This window comes from Pristis pectinata, chromosome 2 (genome assembly GCF_009764475.1).
Source record: "Pristis pectinata isolate sPriPec2 chromosome 2, sPriPec2.1.pri, whole genome shotgun sequence".
In the NCBI taxonomy this organism is placed as follows: domain Eukaryota; kingdom Metazoa; phylum Chordata; class Chondrichthyes; order Rhinopristiformes; family Pristidae; genus Pristis; species Pristis pectinata.
In genome coordinates this window covers 97274387-97297459 of record NC_067406.1, presented here as the reverse complement: position 1 = coordinate 97297459, position 23073 = coordinate 97274387, and the positions used below count along the sequence as shown (strand labels likewise).

Below are 23073 nucleotides of genomic sequence, written 5' to 3'. Positions count from 1 at the left end.
GCCAGCTTTTTCTCCGTCTTTTTACAGCTTTTCTTTCGTACTCACTGAGTCTCTTTCTCAATTGCACAGACTATGCATTTACTTTCCTTGTTCAGAGCTCACACCAACTTCTGACACCATGTTATGTTTGTTCTTCATCAAGAGACAAACTTGGCGTGGATTTAACATCTGAACATTTATTAAAACAACAACAACAACAGGCTGCAACGGACAGGCTGCCTTGCTTTCCTGCTCTTTTACAGCCAATTCCTGTTCCCCCATGTGACCCCTTGTATTGCCTAATGGGAACTGTAGTTCTTTATTATAACTACATAATAACACATAATAACAGTGCCAACCTTTAAACCTTGCCTAAAAACTATCTAACCCCTTCCCCCCACATATCCCTCTATTTTAAATTCCTCCATATGCTTATCTAGAAATCTCTTGAACTTGACCAATGTCCCTGCCTCCACCACCACCCCAGGCAGCGCATTCCATGCCCCAACCACTGTCTGGGTAAAAAACCTTCCTCTGATATCTCCCTTGAACTTCCCACCCATTACTTTAAAGCCATGCCCTCCTGTGTTGAGCATTGTTGCCCTGGGAAAGAGGCGCTGGCTGTCTACTCTATCTATTCCTCTTAATATTTTGTATACCTTTATCATGTCTCCTCTCTAAACCAGGCAGCATCCTGGTAAATCTCCTCTGCACCTTTTCCAATGCTTCCACATCCTTCCTATAATGAGGCGACCAGAACTGGACACAGTACTCTTAAGTGTGGCCTAACCAGAGTTTTGTAGATCTGCATCATTACCTCGCGGCTCTTAAACTCGGTCCCATGACTTAAGAAAGCTTATGGGATATTAGCATTCATAACTACCCTATCCACCTGTGAGGCAACTTCCAGGGATCTGTGGATATCAAACCCCAGATCCCTCTGCTCCTCCACACTCCCCAGAATCTTGCCATTAACTTTGTACTCTGCCTTGGAGTTTGTCCTTCCAAAGTGTACCACCTCACACTTCTCCGGATTGAACTCCATCTGCCACTCCTCAGCCCAGCTCTGCATCCTATCAATGTCCCTCTGCAATCTTCAACAGTCCTCCACACTATACACACCACCAACCTTTGTGTCGTCTGCACAATTGCCAACCCTCCCTTCTACCCCCTCATCCAGGTCATTAATAAAAATCACGAAAAGCAGAGGTCCCAGAACCGATCCTTGTGGGACACTGCTAGTCACAGCCCTCCAATCTGAATGCACTCCCTCCACCACAACCCTCTGCTTTCTATAGGCAAGCCAATTCTGAATCCACACAGCCAAGCTTCCCTGGATCCCATGCCCTCTGAACTTCTGAAGAAGCCTACCATGTGGAACCTTGTCAAATGCCTTACTAAAATCTACATCTACTGCACTACCCTCATCAATCTTCCTGGTCACCTCCTCAAAGAACCCTATCAGGCTTGTGAGACATGATCTGCCCTTCACAAAGCCATGCTGCCTGTCCCTGATCAGACCATGATTCTCTAAATACCCATAGATCCTATCTCTAAGAATCTTTTCCAACAGCTTGCCCACCACAGACGTAAGGCTCATTGGTCTATAATTCCCTGGACTAACCCTACTTCCTTTTTTGAATAAGGGGACAATATTTGCCACCCTCCAATCCTCCGGTACCATTCCCATGGACAACAAGGACTCAAAGATCCTAGCCAATGGTTCAGCAATCTCCTCCCTCACCTCACAAAGCAGCCTGGGGAATATTCCATCAGGCCCTGGGGACTTATCTGTCCTAATATTTTCTAACAGCTCCAACACATCCTCCCTCTTGATATCTACAAGCTCTAGAACATTAACTTTACCAACACTGACCTCAGCATCATCAAGGCCCCTGTGCTTGGTGAAGACTGAAGAGAAGTATTCATTGATAACCTCACCCACTTCCACAGCTTCCAGGCACATCTTCCCACATTTGTCTCTAGTTGGTCCTACCTTCACTCTCGTCATCCTTCTGCTCTTCACATAAGTGAAAAAAGCCTTGGGATTTTCCTTAACCCTACTCGCCAAGGCCTTTTCATGTCCCCTTCGTGCTCTCCTCAGCACCTTCTTAAGTTCCTTCCTTGCTACCCTATATTCCTCAAACCTATCTGATCCTTGTTTCCTACACCTTATGTACGCTGTCTTCTTCTTCCTTACTAGTTGTTCCACCCCTCTTGTCACCCATGGTTCCTTCACCCTGCCATTCCTTCTCTGCCTCACCGGGACAAATTTATCCCTAACCTCCTGTAAGAGATCCCTGAACGACGACCACATCTCCAGAGTACATTTCCCTTCAAAAATGTCATCCCAATTCACACTTGCAAGTTCTAGCCTTATAGCCTCATAATTTGCCCTTAACCCAATTAAATATCTTCCTGTCCTCTTTGCTCCTATCCTTGTCCATGACCTCCAGAAGCGGTGGTCACTGTTCCCCCAAACGCTCACCCACTGAGAGATCTGTCACCTGACCCGGTTCATTACCTAAAACTAGATCTAATATGGCATTCCCTCTAGTCGGCCTGTCAATGTACTGTGACAGAAATCCTTCCTGGACACTCTTAACAAACTTTGCCCCATCTAAACCTTTGGTACTAAGCAGGTGCCAATGAATATTTGGGAAGTTTAAGTCTCCCATGATAACAACCCTGTTATTCTTGCACCTTTCCAAAATCTGCCTCCCAATCTGCTCCTCAGTATCTTTGCTGCTACCAGGGGGCCTATAGAATACTCCCAGTGGAGCAACTGCTCCTTTCTTGTTCCTAACTTCCACCCATACTGACTCTAGAGAGGATCCCTCTACATTACCCACCCTTTCTGCAGCTGTAGTGGTATCCCTGACCAGTAACGCCACCATACCTCCTCTTCTCCCCCTCCCCTATCCCTTTTAAAACACTGAAATCCAGGAATATTCAGTATCCAACTGAAATCCAGGAATATTCAGTATAATCCTATCGTTGACCTTCCAAGTCCCAGCAAGTGAGTCTATAGACATCTAGTTACATTGTCAATGCCCTACTTTGAATTGTTGAATTTCTTAGATCCTGCTTAGATGTGTGCAAATTAGTGCTAAGCCAGTTTTAAAATATGAGTCATGAGCACCCCAGGTCTTAAAATTCCTGTTTTTCAATGCGAGCCTTTTCTTCTGTACTTGCTCACGTAGAGCAGCTTGAAAGTAATTGACCAGACTAATGCTTTTGAGGAGGGGAGTTTCAAGGCTAAATTCTATCTCTTTTAATGCAAGGAGTCTGACCAGTAAGGCAGATGAACTTAGAGCATTGATTGGCACATGGGAATATGAAAATCAAGAAACTGCAGGTGCTAGACATCTGAAATTAAAAACAGAAAATGCTGGAAACACTCAGCAGGTCAGGTAGCATTTGTGGAAAGAGAAACAGTTAATGTTTTAGATCTGAGACCCTTCATCAGAAAAGAATATGATATTGTTGATTTCACAGAGACAGGTCAGGATTGGCAACTCAACTTTCTGAGGTGTAAGATCTTCAGGTGTGATAGGGGTTGGGGGGTTTGTAAAAGAGGTTGTATTGCAATATTGATTAAGTGGCCCATTACTGCAGTAATGAGATTTCCCAGAAGGATCGTCACAGGACGTCAAATGGGTAGAGCTTAGGAACAAAAAGGGGAATGTCACATTGCTGTGGCAATCAGAGGAAATAGGGATTAAGAAAGCAGAGAGGAACACAAAATATTACTGCAGACAAGATTGGGGAAAATATTATTTTATATGTATATTGAGGGCAAGAGGGCGACCAGGGAGAGAGTCGTGCTCATTCAGGGACCAAAGTGGCAATCTGTGCATGGAGTCAGAAGACATAGGTGTGGTCTTAAATGAATATTTCTAGTTTGTAGTCCTTTGACGGACATTTTAAATGGAGAATGACGGTGAAATTCTACAGCATGTTACCTTTCAAAATGTAGTATTAGATGCCTTTGTGGGCTTATAGGTAGATCTAGCCCTGGAGCCTAATGTGATGTATCCCAGTCTGCTATGGGAAGAGATTGCAGGGTTGCTGACAAAGGTGTTTAAATCTTTGCTGACCACAGGTGAGGTGTCAAATGATTGGTGAATAGCAAATGTGATGTATTTATTCAACATCTGGAGGGTCAAACCATGGAATTTTTGTAAATTTCGAGCAACAAGTGTTGCAGAACTTAACTAGACCTATGCATTTGGAATGAATGTGTGCAGCTTAAGAAATGGGTCAGAATAGGCTCATCAGAATTTTAGATAAGTCGTGTTTTATGGAAGGCTGTGATTTGAAGGAAATCAGAATCAGAATTATTATCACTGGCTTATATGACATGAAATTTGTTGTTTTGTGGCAGCAGTACAGTACAAAGGCATAAAATTACCATAAATTACAAAAGTAAATAAATAGTGCAAAAAAAAAGGAATAATGAGGTTGTGTTCATGGACCGTTCAGAAATCTGATGGTGGAGGGGAAGAAGCTGTTCCCGAATCATTGAGTGTGGGTCTTCAGATGACCAAAGTAAACTTGGATTGAGTTAGAAAGAGGAAGTATCACAAATATGGAAGTTGGCAATAGGTGATGGGCATTCAAAGAACATTGAATATACAGCCTGGTTCAGTAGATACAGTGGTCAGGAAAGAGATTGGATTTAGGTCAAGGATAGTTTATAGCAGTCAGATATACAAGAGTCACGGAAATTTAGATGAGTTCAAAGTTTTGTTCCCGATATGTTTTTGCCAATTTGGTGCAGAATCCCATTTTTAATGAATAATTTAAATTACTTCACTATAACATGATTTCAGGGATATATGACAAATTTCCATATTTGGAAAGCTGAAAACTAATGTTAGAAATTCCCTTTTTAACCAGACAGTTGTTTAACTGTGTTGTCAATTTGCCGAATGCTTTGTGAGGATACATGTCTGTGCCTCTGCTCTTGTACCCACCTCAAAATAATATAATTCTGATCATGGTTTCCAAAACAATAAGATTATGCTCTGTACTTTCTCCCAAAGTCCATCATTTCATAATATCCTTATTAAGTTCTATATGCCCATCTGTCAACTCATTTCACCAACCTAACTTCTTGAGCAGTGTAAATAAACTCATGAATTTCCCTGTTAAACTTTTCTGCTGTTCTACCTCCTCGTCCTCTTCTAAAACTCAAATCAAAACCCATCTCTTTTCGCAAAGTTTTTTCACCTCCCCTAGTATTCTCTCCATTGGAAGTAGATTTGATCATTGGCAGTAGTGGTTCAGTCATTTTTTGTCCTTTCTTTTACTTTTCAGTTGCTTTTCTTTGTACAGTCGCCTCTAAAACCACCCTTGTACTATCATGCCCTTCCTCTCGTGTGTGAAAAAGAAATGTATACAGGACCCTTGCCGTGGCATAGTTTTTTTTACAGTTCTAACAATCTCTCCGTTCTTATATTCTATGCCTCAACTGATAAGAACATAAGAAATAGGCGCAGGAGAAGTTAATCTGGCCCTTCGTGCCCACTCCACCATTTGTTAAGATAGAACATAAAACAGTACAGCACTGGATAAGCCACTCAGCCCATGATATTGTGCTGATCTTCATGCTGATTTACACTAAGCGTCCTCCTCCTGTATATCATCTATGTCCCTCTATTCCCTTCATATTCGTGTGTCTATCTAAAAGCCTCTTAAACTCCACCAAACTGCCTGATTCCACCACTACCCCTGGTAACCCATTCTAGGCACCTACCACTCTCTGCACAAAAAAAAACTTGCCCATCAGGTCACCTTTAAACTTCCCCCCTCTAACCTTAAAAGCCTGTCCTCTGGTGTTTGACGCTTCTACCCTGGAGAACAGATTCTGACTGGCTATTCTACCTATGCCTCTCATAATTTTAAGAACCTCTATCAGGTCTCCCCTCAACCTCTGACACTCCAAGGAGAACAACCCAAGTTTGTCCAACTTTTTCTTATAGCTCGTACCCTCTAATCCAAGCAGCTTACTGATAAACCTTTTCTGCACCTTTTCCACAATGTCCACATCCTTCCTATAATGGGGCAAACAGAACTGCGCACAATACTCCCAAGTATGGTCTGCCTAAAGTTTTATGGAGCTGTGGCATGACTTCCTTACTCTTATTCTCAACACCCATATGAATAAAGGCAAGCATGGCATATGCCTTCTTCACCATCTTATCCACTTACAGTGAACTATGGATCTGGACCCCAAGATCCCTCTGACCTCAATGCTATTAAGGGGCCAAGAGTTAACGGTATACTTTCTCCTTTCATTTGACCTCCCAAGATGGAGCACCTCACACTTGCCTGGATTAAACTCTATCTGACACTTCTCTGCCCGTATCTGTAAATGATCTAGATCCCACTGTATTCTTTGATAGTCCTTTACACCATCCACAGCTGCACCAATCTCGCTAATCCACCCATCTACACTTACATCCAAATCATCAATATATACACTATCACAAACAACAGAGGTCCCAGCACCAATCTTGCAGAACACCACCGGTCACGGACCTCCAGCCAGAATAACAGCTTTCCACCCCTGCTCTCTGTCTTCTATGGGCAAGCCAGTTCCGAATCCAAACTTGCAATTCACTCTGGATCCCACGCATCTTTATCTTCTGAATCAACCTACATTGAAGGACCTTATCAGATGCCTTATTAAAGTCCATGTAGATACCGCTTTACCCTCATCAAGCACCTTTTTCACCTCCTCAAAAATCTCAATCAAGTTCATAAAACATAACCTCCCATGCATGAAGCCATGCTAACTGTCCCTAAGCAGGCCATGTCTTTCCAAATGCACATAAATCCTATCCCTCAGTATCCTCAGCTTCCCTACCACTGACATGCGGCTCACTGGCCTATAATTACCTGGATTATCCTTATTTCCTTTATTGAACAAAGGCACAACATGTGCTACTCTCCAGTCCTCCGGGACCTCGCCTTTTGCTAGTGAGGACACAAAAAGATGCTTCGCCCTAGCAATTTCCTCATGTGCTTCTTTCAATATTCTGGGATATATACCATCAGGTCCTGGGGACTTATCTACCTTAATGCTTTTCAGAAGACCCAGCACTACCTTCTCCTTAATCTCAAAACGTCCCAGCACATTAGCACGCCCCACTCTGTTTTCACTATCCTCTAATTTCTTCTCCTCGATAAATACCGATGCAAAGTACTCAATTAGAGACTCAGCCACTTGCTCTGATTCCAAGCACAAATTCCCTCCTTTATCCTTGAGTGGATCTGCCCTCCCCTTAGTTATCCTCTCTTTTTTAATATAAGTATAAAATTATCCTTGACCCTGCTCACCAAGGGCATTTCATGGCCTCTTTTGGCCTTCTTAATCGCCTGTTTGAGTACTTCCTGCTATCTTTATATTCCACAAGGACCCAGTCTGACTTTAGCTTCCCAAACCTAAAGTATGCTTCCCTTCTTTTACTGACTAAATTTAGGACCTCCCAGGTCATCCAAGGTTCCCTTACCTTACCATCCTTGTCGTTACTCCTCACCGGAACATGCCAATCCTGAACTTTGATCAGCTGGTCTTTAAACAGCTCCCATATGTCAGATGTGGACTTGTCTGACAGCAGCTGCTCCCAATCGATGCCCCTTGGCTCCTGTCTTATTTTGCCATTATTTGCCCTCCCCCAATTTAGTACCATCCCGCAAGATTCAATTTTATCCTTACTCATAACTATTTTAAAATATAATGAGTTGTGGTCACTATTTCCAAAATGTTCACTCACTATCAGGTCTGTCACCTGGCCTGGTTCATTTCCCAAAACCAGGTCCAGTAGGTTCTCTCTTCTACTTGGACCCTCCACATAACTGCTTCAAGGAACCCCTCTTGGATGCACTGAAGAAATCCCACTGCATCCAAGTTTCTTGTATTAAGTAAGTTCCAATCAATACTGGGGAAGTTACAGTCCCCCACCATGACAACCCTGTTGTTTCTGCACCTTTCCATACCTGCCTGCATATCTGTTCCTCCACCTCTCAGTGGCTATTGGGGGGCCTATGGTATAATCCCATCAATGTAATTGCACCTTTCCTATTTCTGAGCTCCACCCAAATTGCCTCTGTGGATGAGCCCTCCAGTATGTCCTCTCTGAGTACTGCTGTAACATTCCCCCTTATCAGTAGTGATTCACCTGATTGATCTTCTATCTCAGTGCTATTTTCTTGCTCTATCCCCACAGCCACGAATTCACTTAATGACCAAAAATCTATCAATTTCTGTTTTGAATGAACTGAATGACTCAGCCTCCACAGAACTTGCTAAAATGTACTTATACTACATCAAATGTTGAGACAATAATAATGAAAGTCAATCACTGGAGTCAGACAGATCCTTCCCTTAACATATTCACCCTTGATTAAACTGTGCTAATTTATGTGGTCTCTCAGAATCTTTCTAATAATCTGCCCAACATCCAGGTTAGGCTGCCAGCCTTTAGTCATTTAATCCTTTCAACAACAGTACCACATCAATGGACTTCGGGTTCTCCAACACCTCACCAATAACCAAAGAGGAAATGGGAATGTCTCCATTAATGAATAAGATGAATGGACAACACAGAAAGTAAGGGTGTTGATGATGATGATGATGTTATTGATAGCTTTGTATAATCATTGAGTTATACGGCATGGAAAATGGCCCTTCAGTCCAACTCGTCCATGCCAACCAAAGTGCTTTCCTGAGCTTGTCCCATTTGCCTGCACTTATCCCATTATCCCTCTCCATGAGCCTGTCCATGAGCCTGTCCAAATGTCTTTTAAACATTGTAATTGTACCCACCTCTACCACCTCTACCAGGTCCCTTTGAACTTTTTCTCCACTCACCTTAAACTTACACCCTCTAGTTTTAGATTCCCCAACCCTGGGGAAAAATACTGTGATCATTCACCTCATTCATGCTCTCATGACTTTATAGACCTCTATAAGGTCAACCCTCAACCTTCTTCACTCTAGGGAAAACGGTCCCAGCCTATTCAGTCTCTCCTCATAACTCAAGCTCTCCAGTCGTGGAATCTATTCTGCACCTCCTCCTGCTTAATCACAACCTTCCTATAGAATGGCAACCAAAACTGCACACAGTATTCCAGGTGTAGTCTCACTAATGTCTTGTACAGCTGTAATATAGAAAATACAATGGCACAGCACAGAAACGGGCCGTTTGGCCCACGATGTTGTGACAAACTAATTAAGCAAATGACACTTAATCCCTTTTGCCTACACATGGTCCATTTCCCTCCATTCTCTGCATATTCATGTGCCTACCTAAAAGCTTCTTGAACATCTCTATCATATCTGTCTCCACCACCACGCCTGGCAGCGCATTCCAGGCACCCACTGTGTAAAAAACCTGCCCGCACATCACCTTTGAACTTTTCCCCTCTCATCTTAAATGCGTGCCCTCTCGTATTAGACATGTCAACCCTGGGAAAAAGATACCAGCTGTCTATCTATGCTTCTCAAAACTTTATAAACTTGTATCAAATCTCCCCTCAGCCTCCACCGCTCCAGAGAAAACAACCCAAGCTTGTCCAGCCTCTTCTTTTATCCTCTCTAATCCAGGCAGCATCCTGATAAACCTCTTCTGCACCCTCTCTACATCCTTCCTATAATGAACTGAATGCAATACTCCAGAACCCGCCTAACTGGAGTTTTATAATGCTGCAACATAACTTCCTGACTCTTGAACTGAATGCCTTGATAAATAAAGCATGCCATAGATGTATAGGTATATAGAATATATAGATATATATTATATATAGAACACTACTTGTCATGGACCTCCATCTGGAATAAGACCCATCTACCACTACCCTCTGTCCCTCTGTCAATTCTGAATCCCAATGGCCAAGTCACCGTGGATCCCACGCATCTTAATATTCTGGATAAGCCTACCATGAAGGACCTCATTGAATGCCTTACTAAAATCCATGTAGATGACATCCACTGCTCTATTTTCATCGATCATCTTCACCACCAAGGGGAAAGATTTAAAAAGGACGTGAGGGGCAACTTTTTCACGCAGAGGGTGGTGAGTATATGGAATGAGCTGCCAGAGGAAGTGGTTGAGGCAGGTACAGTAGTATCATTTAAGAAGCACTTGGACAGGTACATGGAAGGGAGAGGCTTAGAGGGACAGGGGCTGAACACAGGAGATTGGGACTAGCTGGGTGGGCACGGTGGTCATTATGAACTCGTTGTATTGCTCTTTGACTCTATCACCTCCTTGAAAAACTCAATAGTTGGTAAGACATAACCTTCCCTGCACAAAGCAACACTGACTGTCCCTAATTAGGCAATGCTTTTCCAAATACTCACAAATCCTATCCCTAAGAATTCTCTCCAACAGCTTTCCTACCGCTGACATGAAAGTCACTGGTCTATAATCTCCAGGATTATCCCTATTTCCCTTCCTGAACAAAGGAACAACATTAGCTACTCATTAATCCTCCAGGATCTTGATTGTGGCTGAAGATGACACAAGATTTTGGTCAAGGCCCCAGCAAACTCACCTCTTGCCTCTCTCAATAACTTGGGGAATATTCCATGAGGACCTGGGGACTTGAATGTTCTTCAAAATACCCCAACATAACGTCGCAATTCTTACACCCAATGCCCCGTCCAATGAAGGCAAGAACGCCACATGCCTTCTTCACCATTTTGTCTACTTGTGTTACCACCTTCACTGAAATATGTACTTGTACCTGTCAGTCTCTCTGTTCTATAACACCCTCCAGGGCCTTGTTGTTTACTGTGGAAATCCTGCCCTGGACCCTTGTTATTCATTATTTATAAATGATTTGGATGCCAATGCATAAGGCTTGATCAGTAAATTTGCAGATGACATGAAATTAGGAGGTGGTGTTAATAGTGAAGAAGGTTATTGTAGATTACAGGGGATCTTGATCAGTTAGGGAAGTGGGCTCAGGAGTGGCAAATGGACTTCAATACAGATAAATGTGAGATGATGCATTTTGAAAAGTCAAACTAGCGTAGGATTTATACTATGAATGGTAGGGCACTAGGGAGTGTAATGGAACAGAGGGACCTAGAAACTGGCGTCACGGGTAGATGGGGTGGTGAAAGAGGTGTTAAGCATGCTGGCCATTGCTCTGCCTCATTTCCCCAGAGGTTCAGTGTTGCCCCCCACTCTAGTAGGACCATCTACATATTACTTGAGAAAACTTTCCTGGACACACTTAACAAATATAGGGGTCGTTTTGGGCTAAAATTGGCTAACAGGAAATTAGAGTTAAATGAGGAATGTGATTTGTTTTTTTAGAAGTCATATGTAGTTCAATGTAATGTTACGAGCAGGCAACAATTAAAGCGGCAACAAGGTTCCGCAAAATCCAGTAAAAGTTATCATAGCTTTGAGTGAAGTGATGAATTGACACGTACAATCATGTTTTTTGCGAAGGGAAGTACTGTTTCAGTTTTTGAACGGGATTAATCTGACTGCCTGTTAAGAAGTTTGACTGCAGGGCCACGAAGGATTGTTGCCGTCTCCTCACCCGAGATCGCAGTGTCCCCCCAGAAGCCGGACGCGCAGCCAATCCGCACCGCCCCCGCTTTAGTTGCCAGGCGCCGGCTCTCCACACAATGGGCGCTAGGATGCGGATTTCCCGGGGCAGCAGGGCCGCGCGGGCGGGAGAAGGCTCCGGCCTGGGGCGACCGCAGCCGCTTCAGTCGATGCCAGCAGCTCCATCGCTTAAACATTCTCACGCCTTCAGCACCAGCGTTACCCGTGCAGAGTTACTCAGCTTTGACCAAGTTCCCCTTTGCCGAACTTTGGTTCAGAAGAAATGAATACACAATTGGAGCAAGGCCACAATAATGTGAATCTGCCACTTGATACCGCAGTAATGGTACTTTGCAAACAGTAGATGGCAACCGCAATCTTCCCCAGCCATTTTCCGGCAAGTTTCGCTTATCATTTGACCCTCAGTAAAATTACTTCCGCTGAATGGCAGAAAAAATTTGTTTTGCAGATCTTTAGTATGAAGGCGCATCTTCTTCTGTGCTTCAGTGTGGTAGCCGATAATAACTTGGAGATTGGCCTCTAAATGCATGCAATATCTAACATTAGCCACACTAGCAGTAATCTGCCATCAGCCTTTGTGGTTATGATCTTTCCCATTAGACAATATTTCAGGCCTAGGAAAATGTCCAAGGACTCGGCCTTAAACCCACTGGGTCGCACGGTGCTGATTTTGTCAGCAAGTACAGTCATTCGGCCACTGAAACTAAAGTTCTGGACATTTGTGTGCGCTGTGAAGGCCAGGTCCAGAACCTGCTGACAAGGTGGAAGCCTGTGTTCTGTCTGCAGCAGTAGGGTCCACAGGACCACTGAAGTATGACTTGTTTCCACTCCATTTCTGTAGATTCTGAGCTGACTGGTGTGTGATTTCAGATTTTTCCGTAGGGGTTGCCTAACAGGAATGGCAGATGGGTAGTTTGTGAGGAGGTCTGTTCTTTCTGCTGTTTATGCTGAGGTTTTGAATGCTTCAGCACCTGGACTCAAGGTTTTCAATGTCATCCCAAAAACGTTTCTCAATTTTGAGCAGTTATAGTCCAGTGATTCCCAGGAGTTAGTGAGGATGCTGCTTTATTTTTAAGGAGACTTTGAGAAAACCCTTTAATCTTAGAGTCATAGAGCAATACCACATGGATACAGGCCCAATGAGTCCATGCCGACCACGGTGCCCACCCAGCTAGTCCCAATTTCTTGCGTTCGGCGCATATCCCTCTAAGCCCCACCCCTCCATGTACCTATCCAAGTGCTTCTTAATGATACCATTGTATCTGCCTCAACCACTTTCTCTGGCAGCTCATTCCATATACTCACCACCTTCTGCGTGAAAAAGTTGCCCCTCAGGTCCCCTTTAAATCCTTCCCCTCTCACCCTAAATCTATGCCCCCTAGTTTTGGACTCCCCTACCCTAGGGAAAAGAATGTTACCATCTACCTTATCTATGCCTCTCATAATTTTAAACATTTCTATAAGGTCGTCCCTCATTCTACATTCCAAAGAATATAGACCTTGCCTGGCCAACTTCTCCCTATAGCTCAGGCCCTGTAGTCCTAGCAACATACTCGCAAATCTTTTCTGCACTCTTTCCACTTTATCCTCTAACAGGGTGGCCAAACTATCTTTTCTTCTGTCCACCTGGTAAACTCTTCCCTTGACACATAAGAATAGAGTGTCTGATTTGAGAGTTTAGTGTCAGGTATCTGAACAATGTGGCCTGCCCTACAGAACTGATTGACTGAATAAGGGAATGCTAGCTTGAGAGGGGATGCTGACATTAGTTTGCATATCCCAGTACCTCTCCAGTGCTTTGAAGTGCCTGCTGTAGGTGGGCCAAATCTCAGAAGTTTACAAGGGGGAAGGAATCACTGCTGCCCGGTACACCATGAGTTTGTAGAATCAGAATCAGGTTTATTATCACTGCCATTTGTTGTTTTGCGGCAGCAGTACAATGCAAAGACATAAAATCACTATAAATTACAAAATAAAGAAATAGTGCAAAACAAAAGGTGTTCATGGGTTCAGGGACCGTTCAGAAATCTGATGGTGAGGGGAAGAAGCTGTTCCTAAATTGTTCAGTGTGGGTCTTCAGGCTCCTGTACCTCTACCCTGATGGTAGTAACAAGAAGAGGCTATGTCCCAGGTGGTGATTGTCCTTAGTAATGGATATCTCCTTTCTGAGTCACAGCCTCTCGAAGATGTCCTTGATGGTGGGGAGTGTTGTGCCTGTGATGGAGCTGGCTGAGTCTACAACCCTCTGCAGCCTCTTGCAATCCTGTGCATTGGAGCCTCCATATCAGGCTGTGATGCAACCACTCATAATGTTCTCTACCGTACATCTATAGAAATTTGCAACAGACTTTGGTGAGATACCAAATCTTCTCAAACTCCGAATGAAGTAAAGCTACTGGCATGCCTTCTTTGTGATTGTATCAATGTGTTGGGTCCAGGATAGATTGAGATGTTGATGCCCAGGAACTTGAATTTGGTCACCCTTTCCACTGCTGACTCCTCAATGAGTTTTGTGTTGAGTTTGATGTCTTGACCTTTTCCTCAGATGACTAACTGCCATGCTGCCACACTGAAAGTGAAGTCAAGTTTCATCATTGAAATCTCCCTTCACTGAGCAGTGGCTGCTAAAATGTGGGAAAATGTTGCATCACAAGAGCAGAATGGCAGAGAAAAGCTGCTTTGCTCATATTCTTCAGTGAAGGAGCCGAAGATAACTTGAAGATTGGCCTGTAAATGCACACATACACAAGAGTTGTCTGCGTACTGCAACTTGACTGTTAACGGGTGATTTTGGTTCTGGAGCGGAGGTTATGCAGAATGGAAGTTTCTCATTGGCCCTGTAAATTAGTCCCACTCCAGTGGGAAGCCTGTTGGAGATGAGGTGCAACATTGTGGCAAAGAAGGTTAAAAAGAAAGTTTTGGGATTATGATGGAACCTTACATGATATCTCTTGCACTGTGATTGGTCAGGATCACTGCTTACATGCCATAATGAAGCAAATTTCAGCAGGTAGCCAAAATTATAGAAAATGCTCCACAGACTCCCCAGATTGAAAGAGTCAAAGATTTGAAGATACAGAGGTTGAAAAAGGTGGTGTATAATGGATGGTGCTGCTCTTGGAATTGTCGTGTGGTGCAGGTTATGACTACAGTGCCTCTAGGTAGACGTAATCCACACTGAAAAACACTTCACCCATTGGAGAGAAGCAATTGAGGAGGGCCCCAGCAATGACTTTCTCTTTGGCGGACAGCTGGGAGATTCCTGTTCAAGAGAAAGATGAACCATCTGTGACTAACAAAGAAGGTCAAGGAAAATATTAAATCACAAACTAGAGCATACAGTGGTAGGCCAGAGGGCTGGGAGTTTTTCAGAAACCGGTGGTGGGGTATTAAAAAACTAATAGGGAGAAAATTGATTATGAGAATCAACTGGCAAGTAAATTCAAAGTAAAGAAAATCTTCTATAGGTAAAGGAAAAGGGTAGCTAAGGTGAGGTCTACAGTGGATGTCATCTCCCTGGCCCTTCACTCAGCTCTGGAGCATCTGGACAGTAAAGACACATACGTTAGTCTATTAATTATTGACTACAGCTCTGCCTTCAATACAATAATTGCGAGCAAGCTTGTCACCAAACTCCGAGACCTAGGACTCAACATCTCACTCTGTAACTGGATCCTTGACTTTCTAACAAACAGACTGCAATCAGTGAGGATAGGCAGCAATTCCTCCAGCACGATTATTCTCAACACTGGTGCACCACAAGGCTGCGTCCTCAGCCCTCTACTCTACTCCCTGTACACTCACGACTGTGTGGCCAGATTCTGCTCTAACTCCATCTACGAGTTTGCAGATGATACCACCATTGTAGGCCGTATCTCAAACAGTGATGAGTCGGAGTACAGGAAGGAGATAGAGAGCTTAGTGGAATGGTGTCATGACAACAACCTTTCCCTCAATGTCAACAAAACTAAAGAGCTGGTCATTGACTTCAGGAAAGGGGGCGGTGTACATGCACCTGTTTACATCAATGGTGCTGAGGTCGAGAGGGTTTACAGCTTCAAGTTCCTGGGAGTGAACATCACCAACAACCTGTCCTGGACAAACCACGTAGATGCCACGGCCAAGAAAGCTCACCAGTGCCTCTACTTCCTCAGGAGGCTAAAGAAATTTGGTTTGTCCCCTTTGACTCTCACCAACTTTTACCGATGCACCATAGAAAGCATCCGATCAGGATGTATCACGGCTTGGTATGGCAACTGCTCTGCCCAAGACCGCAAGAAGCTGCAGAGAGTTGTGGACACAGCCCAGCGCATTACGGACACCAGCCTCCCCTCCTTGGACTCTGTCTTTACCCATCATTGCCTTGGTGAAGCAGCCAGCATAATCAAAGACTCCACCCACCCGGGACATTCTCTCTTCTCTCCTCTTCCATCGGGTAGAAGATACAGGAGCCTGAAGGCACATACCACCAGACTTAAGGACAGCTTCTACCCCACTGTGATAAGACTATTGAACAGTTCCCCTATACAATGAGATGGACTCTGACCTCACGACCTACCTTGTTGTGACCTTACACCTTATTGTCTACCTGCACTGCACTTTCTCTGTACCTGTGACACTTTACTCTGTACTGTTATTTTTTTTTTACCTGTACTACATGAATGCACTCTGTACTAACTCAATGTAACTGCACTGTGTAATGAATTGACCTGTATGATCAGTTTGTAAGACAAGCTTTTCACTGTACCTCGGTACAAGTGACAATAATAAAACAATACCAATACCAAGTGTGGGACTCCTGGAGAGCAAGAGTGGGGAACTAACACTGGCATACAATTTAAACCCATACTTTACATCAGTCTTCACAGTGAAGGGCACTGCAAATATGTCAAGGATAACAGATAGGCTAATTTCAGATAGCATGGAAGAGCTTAACAATTCCTAATACAAAGGACCAAAGTATTGGAAAAACCAATGGAAGTAAAGGTAGACAAATCACTAGAACCCAATTGCCTGCAACCAGAGGAAATGGCTGCTGAGATAGTAGAAGTTTGGTTGAAATTTTTCAAAACTTACTAAGTTTTGGGACAGTACAAGTGGATTAGAAAATCATAAATATGACTCCCTTGTTCAAGAAGAGGGAGGCAAAAAGCTGGACACTATAGGTGAGTTAGCTTAACATCTGCAGTTGAAAAGCTGCTGCAATCTGTAATCAAGGAAGAAATAGCTTGTGATTTAGGGAAGCTTAATGCAATCAAACTGTACGTAAATTTGGTTTTATGCAAGGAAAATCACGTTTGACAAATTTGCTAGAGTTCTTGGAAGGCAAGCAGAGTCGACAGAGGGGAATCTGCAGATGTAGTGTTTGGATAACCAGAAGGTATTCCAATAGGGCACCACAAAAGAAAATGGTGAACAAGAGCTCACATTATTGGGAGAAGTGTGTTAACACTGATTGAATACTGATTGCGACATAGAAGCCAGGAAATTGGAATAAATGTTTTTTTATGACTAGAAGTTTGTGACTTGTGCAGTTCGCCAAGGATCTGTTTTTCGTCCTCAATTATTTACAATTTGTATGAATTACTTGGAGGAGGGGGCAAAGTATAAGAGTACTTGCTGTTAACACAAAGTAGATGCAAGGGCATGCTACAATGAGTATATATGTACTTTGTAACACGATAGGTTGAATGAGTAGGTGAAAACTTGGCAAATGGAGTTTAGTGCAGGAAAATATGAAGTTGTGAACTTCTGTAGGAGGAATCAAATGTTGGACAATTATCTAAATTGAGAGGGACTGCAAATGAGTGGAGTCCAGAGAGATCTAGATGTTCTTGTGCATGAAACCCAAATGTTACCATGCAGCTACAGCAAATAATTAAGGTGGCAAATAGCATTATTGCGGGAAGATTGGAGTTTAAAAATACAAGTCCTCCCCAGGTTATGGTAGGAGTTTATTCCTATGAACTGTTCATAACCTGGACAGTTCGCAATTTGGAAATACTGCTGCAAACTGAGTTTTCACATAGGAGAAGATGCCTGCAGCCCTACAGCAGCTGTCAAATCCATCTCACCAGTTCCGCAAATGCTCATTTGTATATATAGGTTATAGGTAGGTCAGGCATTTGTAAACTGGAAAGAAGTATTGTTACAGTTACACATGACGCTGCATCTGAAGTACTGTTTACAGTTTTGGTCCCCTTAATTAGGAAAGGCTAATTTCTTGGATGAGAGGGTTATCCTACCACAAATGGCTAAAAAAATTAGATCTGTATTCTTTGGAGTTTAGAAGAATGGCGGTGGGGGGGGGGGGGGGGTAATTTTATTTTAAAGTAAGATCCTAAGGGGGCATTATAGGATAGATGTTGAAAGGTTTCCACTGGTGAGAGAGTCTGGACCAAGGGGACGTAGTTTACAGGACAAGGGGGCAGTCATTTAAAACTGAGGTGCATAGGAACAGCTTCTCGCGAAGGATGGCAAGTCTCTCAAATTCTCTACCCAAGAGAACTGGGGAGGTTTTTAAAGAGCAAGTAGATAAATTTTTGAACAATTCGGAAATAGCATGAGTGGAACAGAAGGTGGAGTTGAAGCTTGGGGCAGATCATTCATGGTTATATTAAATGGCAGGGCATGCTTGAGGGGTTGGATGGGTTACTCATGCTTCTATGTCATTTTCTTGTGTTCTCCATCATTACCACACTTGGCTCTGCCTTCTTTCTTGAAGATGGTCATGATTACAGTCTTTATAAGGTCTCGTTCTATATTCTTTCCATATGTGTGTCATGAGATTATGGATTTGTGACAAATTCCTCATTGCCAAGCTTTACAACTTTAGCAGGGGTAGCATCTGCTCTGGAGGCCTTTTTCAGTTGGCATATAGCTTCTTATTGATCAGTGATGGTGGCAAGACAGGACTGAATACATTGTAGTTAGATGGAGTCAAGGGCACTTGCCAAGAAAAGAGTTGAGGTTGGAGAAGTCTTCAATGTGTGCCTTCCAGCAGGTGCTGACTGCTTCTCTGTCCTTCATAAGCTCATCTCTGTCCTTGGTTCTCAGTGGTCCTAGGCCCAGGGTGTTTTATGTAAAAGAACGGCCAAAGTTCTATCGTGTTGCCTCTTCTTCCTGGAGAACAGCAATGTGTTTTAACTGTGACAGAGTGTCAGACAGCAATCACCAACCTGCATTTGGTTTCTCCAATGTAGAGACCACTTTTTGTATACCAAGTGCAGTACTCTAGATCGGAAGAAGTGAAAGTGCATTGCTGCTTGATGTGTTTCTACTCTCCCCAACATCATACATGGCAGATGTCAACCAAGTTAACCACTCCATTTGAAATCCAGAAATTGCTGACTGCACTAAGCACAGTAAGGATTAAAGGTATCACCAATCCTTGGTGTAGCCATTGTCAGATCTGGTTATTTTCAAATCCGCAGGTTCTTTCAGGAGTCCAGGAATGAGTTGGAAACAACTTGGTGTTTCACAAAGTTTTATTGGAAAAGTTTAACAGTCACAGAGCAATAACACCAGCTTTACTACTAGAAGATGAGCCGAGACAAAAGGAATGAAAGATGAGCTAGGGGTGGGGGGGTGGGGGGGTGGGGCGGGGGGGCGGAGGGGCGGTGGTGGTGGGGTGGTGGTTGGGGGTCGGGAGAGTGATTAGCAAAAAACAACACCTTTTATACCTGAGATAAGAGGTAATCCTTAGCTAACAATTATCCAATCAGGAAACCTATTAGATACTTGTGGCCAAACCAACCAATGAAAAAAACACATACTCACCTGATGGACAAACCAATAAACTAGGAAGCAGCCATTCCTTGTGCAGCCATTTGAGATGTATTAAACACTATACATGTTAAGAAAACTAATTAAAACAGTCGAATCCAACACTATGAAGATCTTTGCTCTAAAGAAGGTCAATGACAACAGGGTAGTAGATGTAGTCTATATGGACTAGACAAGGCCTTTGATAACATAAAACATAGAACACCACAGCACAAGAAACAAGCCCTTCAGCCTATGATGTTGTGCCGAGCCAATTAAGCTAATGACACCTAATCCTTTCTGCCTGCACGTGGTCCATATCCCTCCATACCCTGCATATTTATGTGCCTAAGTAAGAGCCTCTTAAACGCCTCACTTGTAGTTGCCTCCACCACCATCCCTGGCAACGCACTCCAGGCACCCACCACCCTCTGTGTAAAAAAACTTGCCCCACACATCAAATACGATAAAGTTTTGCATGGTAGTGTTGGATTCAACTGTTTAATATACATGTATATATTTTCTTCTAGGTAATTTTTGCATGTATAGCGGTTGATACATCTTTAGTGCCTGTACAAGGTATAACTGTTTCTTAGCTTGTGTGTTGTTTCACCAGGTGAATAAGTGTTTTTTCATTGGTTGCTTTTGCCATAGTATTTAACAGATATTTTCTGATTGCACCATTGTTATCTAAGGAATGTCTCTTACCTCAGGTATAAAAGGAGCTGTTTTATGTTAAAAAGCTTTATTGCTTATCTTGCTCTCTTGCTTTCCTGCTCTTCCTCTTCTTTTTAAGTTGCCATGTGTCTGTACTCATTTCCTTTGTTCCCTCAACTCTTAATAAAACGACCACGAAGCAATAGGTTTTTATGCCTCGTTCCTGACTCCAAAAAGAACCCTGGATCCAAACACCAGAATCCCACAGCAGGCTGCTCTGGAAGGTTAGATCACATAGAATCCAGGGAGAGCTAGCTAACCGGATACAGAATTGGCTTGATGGTAAGAAACAGAGGGTGATGGTTGCAGGTTGTTTCTCAGACTAGAGGCCTGTAACTAGTCTATGCCTCAGGAGTCAGTGCTAGGCCTATTGTTATCAATGATTTGGATGAGAAAGTAAAAGGCATGGTTAGGAAGTTTGCTGATGATGCTTAAATAGGTGATGCTGTAGACAGTGAAGAAGATTATCAAGAATTACAGCAGGATCTTGATTGGCTGGGTAAGTGGGCTGAGGAATAGCAAATAGAGTTTAATCCAGATAAGTGTGACGTGTTGCATTTTGGGAAGTCAAACCAGGGTAGGACTTTCACAGTGAATGGTAGGGCCCTGGGGAGTGTTGTAGAACAGAGGGACCTAGCAGTACAAGTACATTATTCCTGAAAGTGGCGTCACAGGTAGACAGCATGGTAAAGAAGGTATTTGGCATGCTGGCCTTCATCAGTCACGGCATTAAGTACAGAAGTTGATCTTTCAAAGATGGTGCTGGAGAGAGGTGACTTTTTGTATGCAGCTCCCAAGGGAATGATAAAATACTCCCATTTACAACTACTACAGCTGAAATCTGCAGCCATAGAGACTGCAGGAAGCAACGTTGTTTTAAGTCATATCAAAAAATTAGCTATCTTCACAACCGGCAGACTTGGGACTCCAGACCAGCCAGGGAGTGAGTGCAGCAGCTGGAAGCTCAGGGAGCGTCTCCACTGTCTCAGCAAAGGCAGGGCTGCAGATAAAACTGAAATGCAGGGTCCTAACCCATCCCCCACCACCTCCACCAGCCTCCAGGCTAATGTACAATCTCTGGAAAATAAAATTGAAGACCTCAGAGCAAGACTGCAGTACCAGAGGGACATCAGAGGCTGTTGTGCACTCTGCTTCACAGAGACATAACTCACCACCCAGCACCCAGTGCTCCAGCCCGAGGGTTTCACCATCCACGGCATGGACTGGTCGGCGGCATCAGGTAAAGGCAGAGGCTGCGGTGTTTGCTTCATGATTAACTCTCCGTGGTGCACAGATGTGAAGGTTCTGTCTCAGTCCTGCTCCTCCGACATGGAACATCTGGAGATCAAGTGTTGTTCATTCTACCTGCCGAGGGAGTTCTCTGCCGTCATCCCAGTAGCGGTGTACATTCCACCCCAGCAAATGTCAAGCTGGCACTGGAGGAGCTGAGCACCGTGATCAACAGTCACAAGACAGCGCACCCTGATGCCTTCCTGATCATCACGGGGGACTTCAACCAGGCCAGCTTGAAGAAGTCTTTGACAAACTATCACCAACATGTCACCTGCAGAACCAGAAGTGCCAACACACTCGATCACTGCTACACCACCATCAAGAATGCTTACTGTGCCATCCCCAGCCCACACTTTGGCAAGTCTGATCACCTGATTGTACTTCTACTCCCGACATACAGGCAGAGACTGAAGATCACAGCATCAAGGGAGACAGATGAGTGTTTACAGGACTGCTTTGAATCAGTGGACTGGACCATATTCAGGGATTCATCTTTGGATCTGAATGAATATGCCATGGCTGTCACTGACTTCAGTGAGACCTGCGTGGATGAGTGTGTGCCATCGAGAACATAAAGTTTTCCCAAACCAGAAGCCCTGGATGAACCAGGAGATTCACAGTCTGCTGAGGGCTAGATCTGTGGCGTTCAAGACCGGCGATCCAGAACCCTACAAGAAATCCAGATATGACCTATGGAAGGCCATCATGAGAGCAAAAAGGCAATTCTGTGTGAAGTTAGAGACACAATCAGATGCACGACAGCTGTGGCAGGGTTTGCATGCCATTACTTCCCAAAAGGTGAAATCTAACAGCATAAATGGCAGTGATGCTTCACTCCCTGATGAGCTCAAAACCTATTGTGCACACTTTGAAAGGGAGAATAGCACTACACCTGTGCGAATCCCCATGGTATCTAGCGACCCTGTGATCCCCGTCTCAGAGGCTGACATCTGAACATCCTTCAAGAGAATGAACCCTTGCAAGTCATCAGGCCCCGATGGTGTACCTGGCAGGGTACTGAAAATCTGTGCTGACCAACCGGTTGGTGTGTTCAAGGACATCTTCAACCTCTCACTGCTGCAGTCAGAGGTTCCCACCTGCTTCAATAGGGCATCAAACATATCGGTGCCCAAGAAGAGAAGGGTGAGCTGCCTCAGTGACTTTCGCCCAGTAGCACTTACATCTACTGTGATGAAGTGCTTTGAGAGGTTGGTCATGGCTAGAATTAACTCCAGCCTGAGCAAGGACCTGGACCTGCTGCAATTTGCCTACTGCAACAACAGATCTACAGCAGATACAATCTCACTGGCTTTCCACTTGGCTTTGGAGCACCTAGACAAGGCTTCTGTTTGTTGATTACAGCTCGACATTTAACACCATCGTCCCCTCAGCACTAATCAACAAGCTTCAAAACCTGGGCCTCTATACCTGCCTCTGCAACTGGATCTTCGACTTCCTTATCGGGAGACCACCGTCAGTGCAGATTGGTAGTAACATCTCCTTGCTGACAATCAATACAGGCACACCTCAGGGATGTGTGCTTAGTCCACTGCTCTATTCCTTCTACACTCATGACTATGTAGCTAGGCACAGCTCAAATGCAGAATCTCAGGTGGCAATGAGGAGGCATTCAGGAGTGAGATAGATCGGTTGGTTGAGTGGTGTCACAACAACGACCTCACACTAACGAGAACAAGACCAAGGAATTGATTGTGGACTTCAG

The 23073-nt window shown here is 43.9% G+C and overlaps 1 protein-coding gene across 2 annotated transcripts in view; it reads right to left on the bottom strand.

Annotated features, from left to right (window-relative positions):
* Nucleotides 1–11925, bottom strand: part of LOC127567418 (uncharacterized) — a 180158-nt gene extending 168233 nt beyond the window's left edge. For both annotated transcript variants that reach the window (XM_052010304.1, XM_052010305.1), the window contains exon 1: nt 11548–11925. In XM_052010304.1, coding sequence (XP_051866264.1) covers nt 11548–11752 — 205 coding nt within the window. In that variant the 5' untranslated portion in view covers nt 11753–11925. The remainder of the gene's footprint in view (nt 1–11547) is intronic.
* Nucleotides 11926–23073: the final 11148 nt, after the last annotated feature.